At 37.1% G+C, this 22,760-nt stretch overlaps 1 protein-coding gene and 1 long non-coding RNA gene across 10 annotated transcripts in view; both read left to right on the top strand.

Moving 5' to 3' along the window:
- The window catches only part of mef2cb (myocyte enhancer factor 2cb), a 79,104-nt gene extending 70,345 nt beyond the window's left edge, over positions 1–8,759 (top strand). For 4 of the 7 annotated variants that reach the window (XM_084114204.1, XM_084114206.1, XM_084114205.1 and 1 more), the window contains 4 exons: positions 2,311–2,483; positions 3,399–3,528; positions 4,029–4,164; positions 5,813–8,759. In XM_084114204.1, coding sequence (XP_083970330.1) covers positions 2,311–2,483; positions 3,399–3,528; positions 4,029–4,164; positions 5,813–6,176 — 803 coding nt within the window. In that variant the 3' untranslated portion in view covers positions 6,177–8,759. The remainder of the gene's footprint in view (positions 1–2,310; positions 2,484–3,398; positions 3,529–4,028; positions 4,165–5,812) is intronic. The other 3 variants (XM_084114208.1, XM_084114207.1, XM_084114209.1) reach the window with 2 other exon arrangements.
- A 4,807-nt stretch (positions 8,760–13,566) lies between these two features.
- The window catches only part of LOC311083020, a 39,173-nt gene continuing 29,979 nt past the window's right edge, over positions 13,567–22,760 (top strand). The window contains exon 1 of one of the 3 annotated variants that reach the window (XR_014606187.1): positions 13,567–13,862. This is a non-coding gene — a long non-coding RNA (uncharacterized lncRNA). Of the gene's footprint in view, positions 13,863–13,902; positions 14,197–16,540; positions 16,868–22,760 lie in introns of those variants that run through there. The other 2 variants (XR_014606188.1, XR_014606189.1) reach the window with 2 other exon arrangements.

The raw sequence follows: 22,760 nt of genomic DNA, 5'->3' as shown, positions 1-22,760 counted from the left end.
TGTACTTCACTATGTATGAGGAGACAGGAAATGCATCAGTGCACATGGCACTATACGTACATCCACCCGCACACACTTGTACTAACACAATCTCTCACAATCACAGTTGCTCTTCCTGGTTTCCAACTCATGTCCTCCTTCTTTTCCTTGAATCGTGCAAATTGCGCTTTCAAGACTTCTCATTTGAAAACAACAAAAACCATCGCCTTCAAATTATAGAAAGATCACCGGGGCGAAATTGCTGAGGACGACATCTGCGTCTAGTTTTCCTCTCGAGTGTATGATTGGGAAATTCATTTATGTCTACCGTATAATTCCTAACCCTCTTTTAAGTGGCAAAAGCCATGCAGCACTTCACATTTTCCCCCTCGAAAGCAAAAAAAAAGAGGGATTTGGTTTGAAACAAAGACTCTGTACTTCTTTCCTCGATCCCTCCTATTTTTTAGGAGTTGGGTTAGCAATTGTGGATGAGGAATAAAGATTGCTTGTCTGATCCACTTCTGGTAGTCATAAGAGAAAGCCACATGTGCACACATGTATTTATCATTGATTGCCAAATGAGGACCTTCACTGTCAGTAGTTAAGGCCCATGCATTTTATGTCATTCATAGAGACTGCTGCCTTGGGAAATGAGATGTGATAGTGGAAACCTTCCCATTGTGCTCCAGATGGGACTTGGAGTGATCCTTTACAGTTGAAATAAAGGGTCTTGAAATGACTGGAATATTCAAAATCCAAATGAATTTAATTAATATAAAGTGTTGGAACAAAACCAGTGGTGTTCTGCTAAAAAATAACAATAATACAGAACTAAAATGTTTTACCTAATGAAGTTTTTACTGTTTTGCTCTCATTTGCCTTCAGCTCTTAAAGCACCATGAGTTACCAATGCCACCTGTCTCTATTCATCAAACACCTGCCTCCTTACCGCAAAACCACAAGAGGAACAAAATGAGCCTCACATCTCTCCTCTCTCTATTTATCTTTATCTACCCACACTCCACATTTTCATCTCTCAACTTTTTTAAAGAGACATGATGCTGCAACAGTTTGCTCTGAAACAAACATTTTAGCAGTCTTCATGAATCCACCATAGCTGAAGACCAAAGACCTCACTTAAAAGAGACGAGGAGAGGATCAGTGACTTGCATCATAGTTTTCACCATAATTCATGTCATAAAGAAAATATTAGCACTATTAATTAATAACAAAAAAAAAACTATTAATCCTACCAAAGTGGATTTTTTTTCTTTTCTTTTTTTTTCCGGTAAATGTTTTCCTAAATATCAGATGGTGCTGACAAAAAAAGTAGGTGACAAAACTGTGAAGCTTTATGAAAAAGGTATATTTTTAATGAACCATATCCTTTTCTCCAGCAGTAGTTTAGTTTAGTTTAGTTTAGTTTAGTTTAGTTTAGTTTAGTTTAGTTTAGTTTAGTTTAGTTTAGTTTATAAAAAAAAACATGTTTAACTCTGAAGCTAAATATTAAGCTTATTATATTTAAAAATATATATATTTATTTATTTATAATTTATTTTTGTATTATATTTTATATCTAGGCTATATAAAGTATTGAATTTTTAAGGGGTTTAAGGGATAATGAGTGATAATGTAACGTCATAATTTTGATGAAGAAAATAAATAAAATTGTATTTAATCTCTGCTTATTTTCAAAGTTAAAATGTTACTGTTTTAAAACAAATATTTTCAGAACATGTTTTTTCTTATTAATCTTAAGAATCAGTGACAAAATTACGTAGCTTATCCGTGACAATCGGTTGAACTGAGAGCTTGGATCTTTTTACTCATGCAGAGGCAGAGAAAAAAAAAGAAATATTTTGAATCATAATAATTTCATGAGTGAAAATCATCTGAGCGTGACGGGGTGATTTGGGGTAGCTGAATTAGTCTGGCTTGGTTTGATGGAGGGTGAATGAGAGGGTGTGTTGACCAAGTGCTTGGTACAAATGAATGAGTGGTGGTGGAGGTGAAAGTTGGGTGAAATGGTGTGGAAACATTGAATTGAAAGAGCACATTCTTGGTGAAAGATGGTTGCAATACTCCAGAACGGATAAAACAGTGTTTAATGGCTGCATGTGGTGAAGGCTCACTGGAACCGTGTGGAGAGCTGCAGACAGGCTTGAATGGAAGCTTCACAGTAGATGACGGTGGAAATTATGCATTCTGGTGCAGGCGAGAGAGTGAAATGAAGCTTGCTTAAATTGGGTGCCATGGTGAAAGTTTGATGTACTCAATTTGGCTCTGTTGTGTCTAACGCCTTTTCCCCCTACCCTTTCTGTCTCTCATTAGGAAATGGCTATGGAAACCACCGTAACTCTCCAGGACTTCTGGTGTCCTCCGGGGGAATGAACAAGAGCATGCAGGCCAAGTCCCCTCCACCGGTGAACCTGGGGATGAACAGCCGTAAGCCTGACCTACGAGTGCTCATCCCACCCGGGGCAAAGAACAACATGCCCTCCATCGTAAGTGTGTTGTGTTGAATTTTACTATCAGCCACGATAGTACCACATCCATAAAACCACACGCCTCGGTTCCTTCGTAATCCTCCGTGGTTCTCCTCTCCTTCCTTCTCATTTCCTCTCCAGTAGTTTCATTATCTAATAAGCACAGGTTAGAGTTCTATTAGAAACATCATACTTAGTCTCCTCAGCAGCTTTGGTGTTGTTTGGTGAAGTACGCGTCTGTAGCTTCACGTAGTGTCGTAGGCGGCTATCAGCTGCGCTCACTGTCAGTCAATGACACTAATTCTGGATTTATCACCCTCCCTTTACTGCCATCAGTCTGAGGATGTTGACCTTCTATTGGTAAGTGACACTGTCACTCAAACCGGTGACATGCGTAGGCTAGTAGATCTGAAGGCCATTTGTCATCCTCATACACATAAAATGATCAGACCAGTAGTGTGTGGTCAGATGTTGTTTATCTTATTGTTCTAATGCCAATAGTGCTTAAATGCAATTTCGTATTATTGAATTAAGAACATCTACACAACCAAGCTCCAGAGTGACATCTAGTGGTTATAAGAGTCGTCTCGTTCTCAGGTCTTATTGACCCCTTCATGTCCATCTCTGCTTATCGCTGCTTTTCTTTTCTTAATCTCTATTGCATCATTCAGTCATCAAGGCAGGAAAAAAAAAAACACCTCCAACCCCTCTTTTACTGGTTCTGTTGCCTTGGAGACCTTGAGTTTCTATAGCGACCAAGTGCGCTATGAGGGATTGTAAATCATAGGTTGAGAAGGTTCAGTGGTGCTTCATTCCTTCATTATTTTGGTGGGCGGTGCTCCCTTGTTTGTTTGATGAAGATACAGATGTTCAAGCCTCTTGACGTGACAAGTCATCTGTTTGTGTTCTTCTGCTCTCTTCCTCTTCTTATAGAACCAGAGAATAAACAACTCTCAGTCTGCACAGTCACTGGCGACCCCAGTGGTTTCTGTAGCGACGCCCACTCTACCGGGGCAGGGAATGGGCGGTTACCCATCAGCCATTTCCACCTCATATGGTACTGGTAGGTACCTCAACTACACTAAAACTCACAACACGTTATACACACATTAACATCTTAATCAGAATGTTTAAAGTGTTTTACTATAGAGGAATATGTATTTTTGTTTATAGATATTATACCATTACATTTAGTCATTTTAATGTTTAATGTTTATTAATATATAATATAATACAATTAGTGCATCAATTTAAAATACTGTTCAGTGATCTATTACTACTGTAATTACTGTAAATGAACATAATCAGATGTAAATATTTACATAAATATTTTTAATTAGAATTTCATATTGCTTTTTTTATTATTATTTAGCTCTTTTTATATTAATTAAACCCAGACTAAATTAATTCAGAATCTCTTCTTTTTTCTTTTTTTTCTTTTTTTTTTTGTCTAGTCTGTGTGTAGCTCTGTCTCTCCAGCAGGCGGAGCCATTGTTATCTAGAAAAGCAGCATCAATTGTTTAGGGTGCAAATATTAACCCTGATCATGCGTTTTTCTTCTAGAATATTCTCTGAGCAGTGCAGATCTGTCCTCTATATCTGGCTTCAACAGTGCCAACACTCTGCATCTGGGCTCAATGAGCGGATGGCAGCAACATCAGATTCAGAACATGCAGCACTCTGCTCTCAGTCAGCTCGGGTGAGTCACACACACACACACACACACACCAGTACACACATTAATCACCAATACACACATCAATCCTTATGCACTTAAAGGTACACTATGTAACTTTTAGCCCTCTAGTGATTAAAAAACAAAAGTACATGCATTTTGCAGAAGAACATTGTTTTGGTTGTGCTTCGCCTTTGCGAATATGAATATTGTTATCCTACTGCTCATAAAACATTAACTACTTGGATTAAGAGATATATCTCTATATAAGAGATATAGGATTAAGTTATCCTTTACTAGGATAAAGAGATAAGAAATCATAACTAGGATTAAGAGATAAACAATCCTTTAGATGGAAAGGATCTCAAGCTGTCTAGCTGAAGACGTTACTGTAGCTTTACCCATTAATAGACACGGTTACTTCCTTGAAAATAAATTCCAGCACAGCACTACAACAACCATAATGAAGTGGCCCTTCACAATAGATAATGCTTTACAATAAACTATGTTGGAGAGCTACATATGGCAATTTATCTGTTCAATAAGTAAGGGTTAATGCCCGACGAGGTGTCCATTGTCAGATATTAATGGACGACGGCGAGGAGTGAACCGTCCGACGCGCAGCAGAGTCCATTAATACCTGACAATGGACACCTCGAAGAGCATTAACCCGCTTATACCATGGTCACTTGCCAAATAACACATTTTTAAAACATTAGTTTATATTTTAATTAGTTTTACAATCGAAATCTAAAGTTTTTACAAACAATGACTTGGTTTCCCTGGTTACGCCTGACGGTTTATTTAGCAACCGGAGATATTTATAGTCCGCTCAGCTCGTAGAACCCTTCAGTTTACTGCCTGTTGCTATGGTTACTCACAGCTGATGTAGCCAGCGCATTTATTTATTAATTTCGAGCGGTAAACAGTCAGTTTCACCAGAACTCCTTTACTAGGTGTCCTCTATCACTTTTTAATGGACACCCTGCAGCCAATCAGAATCGAGTATTCACCCAGACCATGGTATAAAATACCTTACTCACATGTTGAGTAATAAAAACATCATCCCCACGTCGCTTTTACAACATTTTAAATCCCTCAGTTCTCGGCAAGAGAACCAAGAGACTCTCCTCTGTTCTGCGTTTGTTTAAAACAGGTGATTCCCTGGAGGTTTAGCTGCTCCATGTCAACTCCCACACCATACTCACGTCAAAGTAGCCGGAGCAACTTTTCTCACTTTACAGATTTGACAAGACACGCACAAGCGAGTGACGTATGCCCAATTTCCAATGAAAAACATGTGGACAGGTTTAAAATATAAACACTTATAATAGGCTTAGCATAGTGAATCAGGTTAAGACAAACATACGTTTTAGAAGATGAATTGATGAGGTATTTTGTTCATTTTGAACAACAGCAAAAAACCTACATAGTATACCTTTAATATGTGCAACTTTCTCGCACTTTCTCTTACTGTTCTTTGTCACTATATAGGAAGTAAACATCTCTTTTATTTTCTATAGTAATGCAGCGTTTTCTTTCTGCAATAACCATGTTCGAGTATTTTTAGACAAATGTCACTGATTTGATTGTATCTCTGCCACCTGTGTACAGGAGTGCACGAGCACTCGTTCCGATCCGTAACCCCCTTCATTTCCTTTCCTTCCTACAGAAATTGCTCTAGCTCTCACTTATGTCAGGGTTCAAATCTCTCCCTGCCCTCTACTCAAAGCCTGCACATCAAGTCCGAACCTGTTTCTCCTCCTAGAGATCGATCCAGCAGCACCACACCAGGCGGCTACGGCCAGCTACCGTCTCACCAGCAGCACCAGGGCCCGCTCACACAGGGGCGCCAGGACTCGGGACGCTCCCCGGCCGACAGCCTCAGTAGCTGCGGCAGCTCGCACGAGGGCAGCGACCGCGACGATCACCGTCCCGACTTCCATTCGCCCTTAGGATTGGGCCGGCCCGGCCTGGACGAGCAAGACAGCCCATCCATCAAGCGCGTCCGCCTCTCGGAGGGGTGGGCCACATGATAAGCGATGCCCCCCTTGGACAGCCCAATCCTCGACCTTGACCTCCCCGCGCGATGCCACGTGGTTCCACGGCACCTCACTCGTTCTCGCTTTCTCTCTGCCGTTTATGACAAGTCACAATCATTGCTCTCCCCTTATTCTCTGATTTGCCGTGGAGAGGGGAGGAAGTGCTCTCGAAATGACCTGTAACATTTGTTTTTAACTATTATTATTTCATCAGAGTGTGTCTGGTATACGTATTGTTGTGATTGACGGGTTTTCAGGGAGGGAAACATGAAGGACTAGTACAAACCGGGTCGGGGAGGGTTTAGTGGGCGGGCTACTATGCATTACTTGTGCAGTGTGTGGAATACAATGTAAAGAATTACCAGATATGCATATATATTTACACGTTGTGTAGGTGTACATGTATGCAGAGTAAGAAACCAACAAAAAGTGTCAGGTACTCTTGGATCTTTTTTTCTTTTTTTTGTAAAGTACTTGCCTCAGTGATGTTCAGCCACACGAGGAGCACAGCAGAGAGGTGACAGCTTAGCACTTGAGTTGTTGTACCAGTACAATATGTACAGATTCCTTTTTTTTTTCTTTTTTTTTTAGTGCCACTCTATTCAGAGGGCCCCTTCGCTAAATGTATGTTATGGGTGACAATGTCATGTTGCAGGTTCAACGTATTGTACATAGAGACAAGGCTGGGACACGGGGGGAAGGGTCAAGGTTGGTAAATATTGCTGATTTCACACAAACAAACCTGTTATGCAAGAATTTCGAAGGATTGTACAGATATATGTGCAGGTTCCTTGGTTAAGTTATGGGGGAGTGGGTATTTCAGGAAACAAAAACTCTCCTGCTGAAGGAAAGGAAATAGCAGGACAGAGTGGCATCGCCAAGGTGAAGGACTTTAAATTAAGAGCCATGTTACTTCAGTCTGATGACATTTAAACCTAGGACTTGCAGTTGTTGTTCAGTATTAAAAGAGGAAAAAGAGAAAAAAAAATGTATGATACACTTGCTTCTATTTTCATATCAAAAAGGAATACAATGCAAAGCATTTTTGTGGCTTTTTGTAGTTTATAAGAGCCAGAATGTGTTTTGATAGCTTTGCTTATACGAGAAATGAAAGTAAAAGAAAGAGAAACCTTGGGCTTTTTAACCATAAGCCATGAAATCTGAGACAGTGAATCCTTGCTTTGCTCAATGTTTTTTTTTTTTCTCTTTCTCTCCCTCTCTCTCTCTTGCTCTCTCTCTCTCTCTTTGTAGAAGTTTTGTTTTTAAACGTGTATTTCTAAGTATATTGAATAATAATATTAAGAATCTTTTTAAAGAATCTGTGAAATTAACATGCTTGTGTATAGCTTTCTAATATATGAATATATATGATAAAAAAAATTATGGTCATAACTTTTTCCCCCATTACAGGGAATATGTGCAGTTGCACACGTTTTTTTTTTTTTTTTTTTTTTTTTTCTGTTTTTTTTTTCTGTTTTTTTTTTCTTCTTCACCGGACTGAGTCTTTCAGGGGCAAATACATTCAGAATTACATTTTAAAATTGAAGTCACACTCATAAATATGCCCCCCTTTTTTATAAAGCACAAGATATTTGTCCTGGTCTGGAATATTCACAACCTTTTAAAGTTTCCCGTGTCACATTAATCGGCATTGCACTGAAGATTCTATAATATAAGACAGCACAGTCATAGATACCTCATGACTGCTTGTGTAAGCTTGTATCATCATTTAGTGGATTGTGACTAGTTTTGTTCAGTTGTTATACATATCTATCATTGTGCATTCTGTGATTTTGACAGGACATATGTTAGTCTGTTTTTTCTACCAAAGACAAAAAAAGTGATGTTGTGTTTGCCGATCCATAATCCTTTCTGGGTTTGAGACCATTGTGTTTCTTCACAAGTTGTTCATGCTAGTGGCTGGTACCTCTGACTCACCCTCCCAGTGCCTCAGATTACCTTTCAATGAGTTGGTCTTGTCGAGAATTTGGAACATTCTCCTCTAACTAACGAGTGTACAGTATTGTGAAACAATGCCATTGTTTGTTATATAGATTTCAACTGTCAATATATGACTCTCCGGTTATTTTTATTTTACTTATTTTCTTTCCTTTTTTTTTTTTTTTTTTTTTTTTTTGATTGAGCTTTTCTGTTTCTCTCTATCTCTATCTCTCTCTCTCTCTCTCTCTCTCTCTCTCTCTCTCTCTCTCGAGTGTTGTTTCCATTAAGTATATAAATAACAAAATAAAAAAATGAAAAAAAAAAAAAATGCTGAAAAATTCTGTAGTAACAAATGTAGCTTGTATAAACCTACAATGGGTAAGTTTGAAAGAAAGTGTCTTTTTGTTTTCTAACCAGGAGAAAGAGGCTTTCAGCGGCACAAGCTGGACTTTGTCGCCACTTGAAGACAAGATGTCATTAAATTAAAACCACATCTCTGTATCTCAAGGGACTTGATTCAGCTGTATGTAGTAAAAATTAATGTATGGAATAAAAATTGTTTCTCCTGCTGGGACTAAAAAAAAAGGTATTTGTATTTTGAAGAGAATTCAGTAAAGTTACTGGCTTTCTTAGTTACACAGACGTCCTGGTGTTATTTTTATTGTGTTCTGTCCCTCGCCTTGATTGCAAGATAGCTTTGAAAATGTTTTTAGCCAGGTAGCTCTAAATCAAGTTATTAATCACAGAAGCATCCATGCAGAATAATAAGGCTATTATGTTTTTATGCAGCAAAAGAGACTGTGGTCATCATGCTGCATAACAGACTGTAGTCATCATGTCTGGGCATATCTTAACACAGAGGTGTAGGCTACACACACACAAGGCTTTACCACCTTTGACTTTTCTAAATAAAATAGGCCTATTAGGTCATATTTATCATTCACACATTCATTAAACCACTCAGAACATTTTCGTTTACAATTTATGTTGCCAAATCTTGTTGACATAAATTTCATCATGTGTAGGCTCCATGTTTGTTATCGTTTTTTGTGTTTGTTTGTTTGTTTTTTCGATTGTAGGCCTTTAGTTATCCTAAAGGATGCCCTGAATCTTAAAATATTTCATTGAATTAACTCTCCAAGTATAGGCTATCACTCGAAAATCTACGATAGCCCGAGTCTGTAAACGTAAAATTAAAAAGTGGTCGCGGTCAGACTGTTTTCTTTAGCTAATCAGAAGGCTTTCAGCGTCTTTCTATCGCGTGCACAGTGTCCAGTCCATATATGGAAACCGGAAGTTGAGAGCGCGATAGTAGATGAACTTGGGGCACTTTCATGAGTTTGAAGGATGCAAATCCACGGCACGTACCAGATTTATCGATTTCTCACCTGTCAAGAACGGCCTACACAGGTAAACATCTTAAAAGGAACACTGGGAGTAAAATAAAGAGACCTAAAAGTCATTAAACATTGGTAAATATCGTCCTGTTTGAGGGAGGTAAGAGCTTAAAAACGGTTAAGCAAACTTTAACAAGGTTAATATTAACGACGTTTTTCGCTTTGCTTCTGCTTTAAAAAGTAAATATAGGCTATATTGTCTGGTCAGCATGGTAACGCCAGCGTGACAGGGTTGTGCAACGAGGGGCGTTGGTGGTTTTTATAATGAACATTCTAGAATGGCTGATTTCGCCCACAACACCTGCCTGTCATTCATTCTTGTAGGTTCTTATCTCTCTTTTTAAAAAAAATATTTAGCTCCTGCACATTAAGCAGATAACACACGTTTGTTATTTTAAATTCCAACCAAAAAGCTAACATATAGCCTTGTGTATTAGTAAATTTGTAATAGACTAGGCTATAGATTTAATATGTGAGTCGACTTGTGAATATGTAATGGTTTATTAATCTTTAAATAGGCCTATTGTATAAAAATAATGAAAAAATGTCAGATCTGAAGTGACCCAATGCAAATGAATTGCATTATTGTGGAAACAGCATAGGGTGTTGAAGAGACAATGAATCCTTTTGGCCACAAGATGTCACCATTGTTCATATTTTAAAGTATTATGACCTCCTTTATTTGATTGCATTCACACGCTTATATACGATGAAACAGAGATTACCGAACTAATCACTGTCAGCTGCTTTAAACGATATTATAGGCTACTGCACAAATTCGGCATAGACTACACATTCATACTCTTCGATTAGGCTTTCATTTGAATGTGCATTTTATTTGTATTGGATTTTAATTGTATATGCTATTTGTTTTGATTGCATTTTAAGAGATTTCTAGCTAGGCTATTTTATCATTAACTGCCGTTGGCCTCAAAATAGGCTATAACATTTGTAATGCATAAAAGAGGCCAATTTCATCACATATATCAGATGTAAGGACAGTATATTCCCTGTGTATGCATTCTCTAACGTTGATACCTGGTGTATATATATATATATATATATATATATATATATATATATAAGTAGTCGTATATAAAACATAACACGTTATATCTAAAATGTAAGTGTTTTTGAAAGTCTGTAATGATCGAGAAGAAAGTCACAACAAAGAGGTTATTTCAACGTTTAATCAACAGGTTTCCGTCAGGCATTCTGTTTTCTTTATATGCAGCATGACAGAAGATTTTCTCATTTAAATCACACTTTCAGAAATCTTTCAAAAAACATTGTATAAAAACAAACGAAAGAAAGAGAATCAATCAAAGGCGCACTTTACTTTTGAAAGAATTAGCAGTTTACATTTCCTGCCAATTAAATCTTGGTTTGAAGTTTAGATTATATGAACAATTAATAACCGCGGTTTTCCAAACACATACACAATTAACAAATGAACACGTAGGCCTATGAGTGGTTAGTTGAGCAAAAAAAAAAAAAAAAAAATGTTTTTGTTTTTTTGTTTTTTTTGTAAAACGTATTTTGATAATCCCATCCCAAATTCGATTAAACATTTGAACGCTGTGAAACTTCCCACGATTCAAAATAATAAATGTTTTTTTGTTTGTTTGTTTTTTATAACAGATCCTAATAAGCTCATTCTGACTCCAGACATAATTGAAAATTAATTTTGCTTCAAGATTCAAAGGTGGCTTTCTGCATAAAATGAACGAAAACATGCAATAGCAGTTCCTCTGGATTAAAAGAAGAAGAAAAACTACATTCCTTTTAAGTTACACGGCCTTTGGTCATTTTTAATCAGCCATGCAATATGTAATTTTGATTCCTCTATTAGCTACGTTAGCCTATTGCAGATGATTTGGCAATAATAGCTCATCGAAAATTACTAAATTACCAGATGAATATTATAATAAATAGGCCTAAATATAATTTTTAAATATAGGGCCCTACATAAAATCAATACAAATTTCGAAACACCTCGAATACATTTTATGCTTAATAGAAAGGAAGCTTAAATGCATTTTTAACTTGCCTACATCAAGTAAATATGGTATGTTTAACGTTGTTTTATGAAGATGAAATCGAATGGGCAACATTATAGTGTTAGAAGTTTGAAAACTGTTATCACAATGTAAAAAAAAAAAAAACATTAAGGCTCATAAATGCATCATAATGATAACGCATTTATAATCTGTCGTATTGGCCATCAGTGCCTGCGACTTTTTAGAGAAGTAAGACTTTGAAATGTCTCTTTGTTTTCCAGCACATTTCCTGGCTTTATTAAAGGCTCTGGCTTAAGTGGACGCGGAGAGAATGAACGAGGAGGACTTTCCTCCATATTTCCCACAGTTGCCATGCAGGTGTCCGACAACCTCGCAGTACTGCATATCATTTAGAGTAAGAGCTGTTAGTCATCACTCATAATTGAGGCCGACAAAAATATAACCGGATCTAACAAAGAAATCGAGTATTTGGATAAATGGTGTGAAAACTGTTGCGTAGTCTATGTGTGTGTGTGCTGAATTTTATTTCCCAAAAATAGAAAATTTTGAAACGTGTCTACGAAAAGAAATGGACGCAAAACTCCTATGATTTAAAGAAAGCGATTATTTATTTATATTTACTTCAATTGCTTACAATTTGAAATCGTTGTAGCCTCAATTCGTTATGATAACTAGTCTATTTAGATGGAAGCTTTTATAGGAAAAAGAAAACCTTATGCATAAACAAATATAATTATAATGATAAATTGCTTTTAATTTGTGAATGGTATCGCATGGAATTATCGCTCGTGTCCAACTTAAATCGTTCCATTCGTTTCTGCAGCAGTTTCCGTTAGAGCATTGCACCACTAGATGTCGCCGCGTGTTACGGAAATGCATCTTAGGCTACTTCGAATGCATTTCTAGAGAATCAATGGCTGAGGCAATATTTATAAAAGGCTTGGAATATAATTTAGAATATAGTTTAACATGGAAATTGCTGTCTTACACGTTACGAGAAATTATCATGTGGTAGACGGAAAATATAAATGTAGTCTTAGTTGAAAGGGGGAAGTTTGAGAAACCTGAAGTTTTTTTTAATTTATTCTGTTGTTCAGTTTTTAAAATATTTGTAACTAAATACCCACCGTCATTCTTAATTTATAAATATCTGTTAATCGTGAGGTGTGCACTGCATTATTCGGCAGAGCTAAACAATGGAAAGAAAGCATGCATGTCTTTGTATTGAATTACCTGGAAACCAGCCTCTCCTCTGCCTCTCCGCGCCTCTCTCTCTCTATCTATCACACGTTTAATTGACTTAAACAACTCTCTAATCATATCTTATATAAGCTATATAGCTAGCTATATATTTAGTATTGATGATGTAAAAAGAACAACAACAAAAAAAAGAGAGAAATGAGGTGGAGAATGAAAAATAAGCCACAATGCTCGTTTAGACGCTATAGACATTTTATATTTTCATGTTCCTATAATTGACACTCGTAGCCTAAGTGTATAGAGGCTGGATTACAGATGTATTTTTGATGCTAAAAATGGCCCTAAATATATGTTATTCTCCCTTTTTATCTACATCTATAATAAGAATGTTGTTCATTTTATATTTTTAATTAACAGCCTAGTCAAGATTGTAGATTTACAGGAACACATTGGGGAAAAAACGATGTCATATTGAATGATAATGTGTGGGAGAAGTGAATACAAAAATCCTACAATTTTATTTGTATTTATTTTGTTCGTTGTGAAACGTCAATTTTTATGGGCATCGTAAACAGTTTCAAAGTTATTAAAATACTTTTTTGATTATATATTAGGGATGTCATCATGAATGCTCTGAAATCCCTTTTAGTTCTCCGCGAAGTCGACATCTGACTATATATATATATGTATCCTATATATATAACCTGTATCTTATTCATTTTATATTAACTAAGACTAGACTCCTCAGTGGCTAAAAAAAAAAGAAAAAGAAAAAAAAAACCTTTAAAATGCTAAGAATTTAATGCAAAAAAAAAAAATGTAGGCTACAGTAAAAATAACAAAAATATATTTCGATTATAAGACAATAAATTGGTTTCATTATCCAATAATGGCACACAATAATTGTGTGTTATTATTCAAGACGTGGTGAGTCATTGTCACCCATTATAGTTTATAGGAGCTGTGGGAAAGTTTGAAACCCTTTTCTCTGTAGGTTTTAAATATGCATAAGTATGGTAATCGCGGTCCTGCTGTGTTGCAAACAGGCGCAGCAGAGCACACATGTGCTACACAACTTCGGACCGTACGAAGTCGCCAAGATGAGGACAGACAGAGTCCAAGTAAGTCCTATTTCTCTCATTGACGTCTGTTCGTATAAAGAGGTATAGGCTGCAAGGCTGTCTTAAGTTTGTTTTAGGCGGAAAACATGCGAGCACGTGTGTTGACCCATTGGGAGTAAATCTTTACGCGTGCTCGTCTGACCACTTCTATTGGGTGCCAGATCAGTTGAGCAAAGGTTTACAAGATGAAGATCAGACGCTTTACGATGAACTATGAAGGAGAGATGCCTAAGATTGCGCAAAAAAAAAAAGTTATGGGAAAGAGTCATGTCTCGAAAGTGAACGCAATAATATTAATAGGAAACGGATATTAGGCCTAATGATGACTTTAGCGGTAAGTTTTGAGGTCGACGATGTTTGTGTGGATGGCAAGTTCAAAGCAATAGATTTTGTTTGTCAATTAATTTTCTAAGCATTTGCCTCATGATTTCATGTTTTCTTTTTGCAGACGAGTTATGTGGTTTAAGGCAACTAGAAAACTAAATATAGGATGCTAATTTTTGAATTATGTAGCCTATTAATTTACAAAATGTAGGCTACACCAAAATGTCTTCTATTCTAATTACTATGTTAATACTGTTAGGTGCACAGAAACATAATTTTTACTTTACTCATTTTATTTCGTATAGACGTCTCCAAATTGTATGCGAATATTTGCTTTGTCTAATAGGCTGTAGTATCTGTTAACCGACTGTTTCTGAATGAGAGATGTTCTAAATTAATGATATGCTAATGTCACAATGGTCTTTGTGCCTTTTTGTTTGAGCCGTTCAAATGTCTTTGTTCGCTCATAATGCTTTTGAATGTGCATTTTATAATATTTGTATCTATTGGCGGATCCTAAAGAATGAATAAGAAAAAAAAACACACATTATGAAGTGTTGTTAAACCTACTCAATGGTTGAAATTGTACAATAATGGAGACAATGCTTTAGCCTATACAATATAAAATCCGCATCGCGAAGAGCCAAAAACACTGCCAAATGCGATGGAAATAAAGACAATACAGCCATCGTGAATGCAAAGGAAATTCAAATATACCTTTTAAATATGCATCAATATTAAAAATTATACACACGCAAGGACCAACTGCGGTGAAGATGTAAGAATGGCGGAGCAGGCGTCTCATTATGCATGATGGCTCCGCTTCTTTGCTGCAATATCGTCCAGTATTCACGCTCAAGAAAGGTGCTTCCTTTCAATAAAAACAGCAACTTGCATATTCTTCCGAAAAAAAGAAACAAGCCACCTCGAAGCCGATGAGGGGAAATTACTCCGACCGCTGAAAGAAAGGCTATGTTGGGGTATTTGCATATTTGATGCGCTAATTTCCCTGATGTATTTAAATATGGCTGCACGTAGCCGATAGGCTTGCTACGTCATTGGACGTGACCTCGTTGTAAAATTGAAACGTGAATTCGTTTTAGTCAAACACAAGTGCTAGCAATAATTGAGAACTGTGGAAGAATAAGAATTAGCAACATTTATTTGGAAACGTTTAGAATCTCCAATGAAGAGATGTGTTTAAAATCTGAACGAGGGGCAATAAAACGCTTTGCAATAATGACAATATAAAAAATATAAATAATAATTTACGGATATTCATTGTATCTGTATTGATATGAATTTGCGAGGGTTTGGGCGGAGGATCTGGCCCCCTAATTAAGGTTTGAAGCTCCAACATAGAATGTCAAAACAAAAGGTCTGGCATCAGGGTCTTACAAATAAATGTTTATTTTTAGGTCTATGTTCAAAGTTAGATTAGAAGCAAACCAGTGCCCGTATATTTAAATAAGCTATAACACTGGCGAACAGCAATCTCATTCGTCAGATGAGGTAACTATAGCAACTGCACTTTTTGTTAGGATCATCATCGGATGAGACATTGACAAAACATAAACAATATAATTATTTATTTTTTCATTTGCATACAGCATAAATCTATTGTTTAAAAAGTGTTGTGTTGACGTTGCAATACGTGAAAATAAGACGCTGCCTTAATTTAAGTATAATCAACTTAGATGTTTAAGTCATTTCAACTTGCATTACATTAAACTGACTTTAAAAAATGAATTGAATATTGTATAACATAAAAAAGTTGAAAATTGTTTATTATTTTGATGAGTTAAATCAATATAAATACACATGTTGTCTTAACTTATTGATCACATTTTTTTTTTTTTTTTACCAGTGCCAAACGAGAATTCACTGTAAAATTCTTTCTCACACTGTAAATGTTATTGCGTGTATAGCCTAGGCCTAAACATTCATGGCCTTATCTGCCTGCGTACACGCGCACTTTTTAGGTTATGGTAAGTTTAAAGTGTAAAGATTTCACTTTTTTTCTCTTTTCTTTTTCTTCACAAGCCATTACGTATCGGTGTGCAAGTTTTCTCCGAGCTAATGATGTCCTCTCAGTGTCAGATTGCCATTGCGTTCCGTCAGTCAAAACGTGTTGGGAAGAAGCGCTCGGAGCAAATTCATTACCGCAGTCAATCCGTAACCTGGTCTGGGAACTTGGGTCTAGTCCACGCCAATAGAGGAACAATGCCTCCTCAGTTCAAGTCCAACAAAAGACCTGGCGAACTTGTTTGAATTTCAGAGCACGTCCTTTCTTTCACAGAGAGGACTGCCCCCTCCCGAACACCCTTCATGAAAAAAAGAAAAGGAAAGAAAGGGGGGGGGGAAACATGCCGACCTTCTCTGCTCAACAGTGCACTTTTCTATTTGGTACTGCAGACAAATAGGTTATGGGAAACTTCTCAACCCCTCCTTCCTCCCTCTCTCCCCCTCTCACTGGCTCTCGCTTATACGGTAGCTGTCGTGCTCGTGCGCTTGGACTGCGCTCTTGTGAGAATCAGAGCCGCTGAGGCACGCGCAATCAACTGAGTATTAGCGGCAATTTTAAACCGAAAGCTCCTCGTGCACGCCGGCTTCTTTACCTACAGCAGGAGTTGCATCTGGTCACGTCGGCTTCGGCATAATTTAAAAAAACCTTTGCTCAAGTGAGTACATCTGGAGACACTTCTCATCCTTCTTTTTTATGGCCATTACGAATAATATAGTGCTATTAGTCGCATTACAGACTTTGACAAAAGAAATTTCACATAATGGAAAATGGTGCTTTTAAATTTATTCTCGAGGTAAAATAACCATTGTAGAACAATATCATGTTAGCACACTTTGAACTGATCTAACACAAAGCACTGGTCTCAGGGCCAAAGTCTCATGCAGTGATAGCCTACTATATATGTATGGGTGACAGTGACATAACATGTCATTGTGCGCAAGGGGATTTAATTTTGCATGTTGGGATAGAAAATATGATATATCTTCTCTGGGCAGTGATTCATCAATCACACATTTTATCTTTTCTCACACCAATTTCTGAGATGTTAGTGAGCTGTCATTAATTCTAATTTAATCACTGTAATGTTGATCAGTCCTCTTTAAGATTTTTGGAAGAAGAAACAGAAATAGATCTTTGTTGTTGTTTCAGGAGAGGCAGGCAACTTTTACATGTGTACATGTTCTTATACATAATGTGTTGATGCTTAGACTAGTTATAGATGAGCTGTAAACTGCAAATAGTCAAATGTTTTGTTCCTATTGATTTTAGCTTTGCTTTGTGTTTGCATGTTTTGATTCTTATTCATGGTTTTATTCACTGTGGCAGTACAACAGCTCTATAAGGCCTGAATAATGCTATGATGTTAAACAAGGAGTTTTACAAATGAGGTCTAAGCTTTCCAACTTCAAACTATTAGTTTTGCCTTTATAAACTTAAATGAACTGTTGCTGAGAGTATGTGTCTCACCCTGGGCCAATGATTCAACAGTGCTGTTGTGACATGGTTCAACTAAACCAATTCAGTCAGAAAACCATCATATCAAATTTAATTCAAATGATATGTCTTTTGACCTTAAGCAAGGCCAAAATTAGAGACCTATAAGGCGAGAGATCCTGTAGGCCTAATAGAACACCTTCTGTGCTGACATCCATATTGTGACAAGTGGCTCAAATAGCTTATTCATTGAGTGGAAAAATTAAATGAAGACACACTTTATAAGATAAGTTATATAGATAATTTTATTGCACATGTTCTGCAGCTTTGCAAACACGCATAGAGAGAGAGAGAGAGATACTGTGAGTCCCACATTCTGAAACCCACACAGATGCTGGAAAGTCAGCATAACGTTTTGAATGATATGTTTGTTATCCACTTATACTTGCACTCAATTACAGTTCTTGTGGACCAGAAAGTCCACGTGAATATGTAATCAATTAAAAAAAAAAAAAAAGATTCTGATATCAGTGGTCAGAAAATGAGGGCATCAACATCTACTAACGATGGAAATCAGCGTACTCTGTCTAAAGTGCGATCTGCTATATTCTGCTAAACATACCTTTGCGTGTTGTCTGTCAATGCCAGAGGAATGAGCGCAAGACTCCTTGTGTCGCTGGCGAGCATTTCTATTCAGTCGCACAATCTAAAATCCTCGTGATCGAGGGTAATTGGCATTGCCTCTGAAATATTTCCATCAAGTAGCCTATGCTCGTCGTTGAAAAATGCATTATGCGTACAGAAATAGTGCGTGCAGGATCGCAGCTTCAACCTGCACGAGGGAAACAAACGCACTCTGGAGATTTCTAATGACATCATCATCCTCATCATCATCATCGCCTTGCACTCCCGTGGTCCGAGACCTTTGACCTTCTCTGGCTGGTCCATATTTTGGTACTGGAAGCCCGTCCCCCCCGCTTACCCCCTCCGCCCCCCCACTCCTCGAGATGTGGCCCTGTTCCCTCTCTCAGACCGCTGGCAGCAGCAACACAATCCTCCTCTCGTCTCTCTCATAGCAGCTCTCAGGGATCTGTGGCATTACCGATCTCCTCCGTGCACGGACAACCTGCCACCACTCGGCCAAAAATAAGAGAGAGATCTCTCCATTCAGTGCCGAAACAAACGCGATGTTATTTCCGTGTGCACTTTTTTCCTCTGGAATCGGATTTTTTTTTTCCTTTGTATAATATCGCTGCTGGTTCCGTGGGATATCTATCGCTGCTGCCACGATTTAATAGAGCCAAAGGAGCCTTTTGTGAGATTGGGAGGTAATTTGCAATGCAAATGATGGCCTGTGCGAGGATGACTGCTTCTTATTCGACAGGCTCCCTCACTCCAACTCTCATATTGTTTTAACGTTAACTGCTCCGATGTCAAATGGATTATAGCTTCCGTTTTGATTCTCATTACCCTGTGAAGAAACTGTCATTTATTTTTCTTGCGAGCACACCTACTTTTTAAGAACTACAAATGACAATTGTGAAGTCCCGTGCCTGTTTTTATTGTGTTTTTAGCAACTTCTCCACTTGGATTTATTCTTACACAAGACACGGAGGTATCCGGGGATTACTGTTGTGGAATTGGAAGCGAGTTGTTATCTTTGGTTATCTAGCTGTATGAGTATTTTGCACTTCATAAAGCTAGATAACCGAAAGTAAAAACTGCCTCCTGGATCATCGAAAACTCTGGATGCCTAATGACACGAAGATACATTTAGGCTACAAAAAGAAAATGTGTTAGGGTGTATTATATGTGTCAATACTCTTTGGGGAGCTGATAGCTACACACAATGTCAGACAGAATTTGGGTTTTTATTATTTATTTTTTTAGGCTTCATTTAATAGCCTATTATGTTGCTTTGAAAAGTAGGATATGCTCTTTCTATTCATCGCTCGCGCGCAAAAAAATGCAAAACAAAAAAGTCAGCTTCGTTTTTCCCTAAGGAAGTATTGTTTTACGCAACAGAATAAATTAATTGACGTGCAGGGATTAAATTAATAATATTCGAGTTTATATGAGCTCACCAATTTACTGAAAATTGACACGTGAAGAGAGAGGAACCCACGTGCTCACTATTTATTTCAGCTCGGTCGCCTTTGGCCAGGAAACGGCGCTGGCATCCCAAACAGAAATAATTAGGACATATAGAGAGAGCTGACAAAAATGAAAAGGGGTGGGCACATGGGGAGCGAGGGGGTCGGTCCTCCTTAATTGATTCCGTTAAACGGAGCGCAGTAGATGTGAACGACTGGACGCTCCCATTCCCACGCTCGAGGGCAAGTGGCAATGCCACGGCCCTATCCAGAATATGACAGACAGCGCCGGCGGGCTGGGGGGGGGGACTGGGGGCGACATGGGTCATGAAAAGATGTCAAGTGCACCCGACTCATCTGCATCCCTTTAGAAAGTGGCGACCGTTCCCAGCCTCAGCAGACGCGGGCCCCAAAGCAGGAACAGTAGCCTATAACGGCTGTGAATATCTCACAGGCATCATAGCTATATACGCTGCCTCTGCTGAGCTGAATAAGTGTGGGAATAAGGCGTGTGTATGTAAAAGAAGTGGCGTATTGAGCTTGAAGTTTTGAAGCATAGCTTTGCTGCAGACCGCGTTAAAACATGACATCACCACTATTGTCCTCAAAGCGCTTGTATTTGAACTTGGCATGTGTGAGATTTTTTTTTCTTCTTTTTTCTCTGGCTTAACACCCTCTTATTATGGGCCTACTGTATTTATTCTTTGCAGCATATACTTTTAATATAGGTCAACTCTATTATGAATTTATTCAGGGTCGGTTAAAAAATAAGGTAGCCTATTTTTTAGAGCCCTAATGCAAGTTAGTTGAAGATTAAATGAGATATTTTTAGAGGCCTAACACTGACTAAATTGTTTAACCTGAACACATATTCTCTTATAAAGGATCATTTCAGTAACATTGTTAACACAGTGGAATTGTAATGTTATTATGGTTGATATAAGAAATAGCCAATAGCTTTAAACACATTTTAAACTAAATAATTATTTTTAATATTTAGCCAACAACAATTATAAAATAAAGAAATGCATGCATTAAAATGTATTGTTTTTAATATTATTATATTTATAGTTTAGTTGTTGTTTTTTATTTTATTTTGATGTTACAGATAAATGGAATAAATTGGATAAGATATAAATGTGCATTAAATATAGGCCTATTGCAAGAGGGGAAAATATATATATACCTTTGTTTAAATGCCTGACAAGTAATTTTTATTATAGACTCTTGTCTGTGAATACTTGTTATAACAGGGCATTAATTGTTACCAAAAATATATATATATATATATTGACAGGCAATTACCAGAATCTACTGTGAAAATGCATTGTCACCTTGCCTTTTGAGTTCTCAAATTTCCACAAAAGACAACAAAGGTGTGTGAAAAACAAAAGCCTGATATTTTTATTTTTTTATTTTTTTATCCTTGTAAGGCTAAATTAATTTGACACATTTTTTTCTGTTTCTTTGGGGGGGGGGTTTAGGTTTAATTTTAGCGTCTCACAAAACCATAGACTTTGTCACACCAGTCAAACTCATCATAATTCCTCTTATGATAATGTTATGTGTCCTCTCGTTTTACATATCCAGCGCTGGCTTTGTATGCACCAGGACTTGACAGTCAATCTATTCAAAATGTCCGCATTGCAATTTAATGTGTACTGTTGAAAGGTTGAATGTCGTTCTGAATGTTTGCAAATCATTTGAGATCACCTCTTTCATTACAGCTATACCACATGCTTTGAGTGATAGAAATGGGTCATGTTTTTTTTTTTTTTTAAGAAAATTAGTAATACTATAAAGAAGACAGCGCTACATAAGCCAGCGCTCTAACTTATAACATAAAAAATACATAATGGATATTGTATTTATTATTATTTATTTTTATCATTTATTTTTTGTGAGGATTTTCTCCTGCAAGATATCTTGATTAAAAAAAAAAAAATCTTCTTTTATGGAAATGAGCAAAAAACACAAAAGTGTACTCGCTCAGAGCTTAAACTAAATATTAAGCCTGTTTACACGATTTAGGACCTGGATTGAGGTGAACTCCAAGGTTCCTTTTGAATATGAATTTTGATGTAGTAGGCCGGCTGCCTGCAGCTCTATGAATGAGCCGTTTGCTATTGTGTGTGTGTGTGTGTGTGTGTGTGTGTGTTAGACAGTGGAGGCATATTGCTGTCTTGTAATTGGCTGAATACTATAACCATGGTGACCATGGTAGCTTATCAGTATTCATTGGGCAAGCAATCTTCATATTTTTGGCTACTCCACAACCTCCGCCTGTTCTCTGTCACAAACTGCAGCGCTTCTGCACAGTTGTCTTTAATACTGTGCTCGCTGAACTGTTAGCATTTGGTGAATTGACATGGTTTGTCATTTCTGCTTATTTCCTTGAATACATTTTGTTGTCCTCTAATTTAAAATATACTTAATCATTGGATGCTTAGCCTGTTTAGTTTTAACTTGTTTTCTCAGTTCCATGCTTAGATTGTTACAAACAAATAGTCAAGGGAAAATAATTGTGTATGCAGTTGTAAATAGCATCTTTAACTAGATGTATTCAACCAAGGTGGGGCAAGAAACAAGAAACTGAATTTGATTTGATTTTTGTAATAGTGTGAAGATAATAGATGGATGGATGGATAGATAGATAGATAGATAGATAGATAGATAGATAGATGTAGATAGATAGATAGATAGATAGATAGATAGATAGATAGATAGATAGATAGATAGATAGATAGATAGTCTTGTACATTTCAGATTTGCTTAGCTAGATTTTTATTGATTGATTTTCAGGTTTACTTCTCAGTTTGTATGTCCCACAAATAATATTTTAGTTTGATACATAGTGACATTTAGTTGCACATGCCTCATATTGATACTTTTTACAGTGTTGTAATGGGACCAAGTGCAGCTTGCTTTCTCACCACTGATTTCTTAAAAAGCGATTCACTGAGCTTCTGTGTTCATGTGTAAGTTTACTTCCTTCAAACTAAAGGAATAATGTGCCTTAAA

Source organism: Abramis brama (assembly GCF_963993115.1).
Source record: "Abramis brama genome assembly, chromosome: 5".
Taxonomy (NCBI): Eukaryota; Metazoa; Chordata; class Actinopteri; order Cypriniformes; family Leuciscidae; genus Abramis; species Abramis brama.
This window is presented reverse-complemented; position numbering and strand designations above follow the sequence as displayed.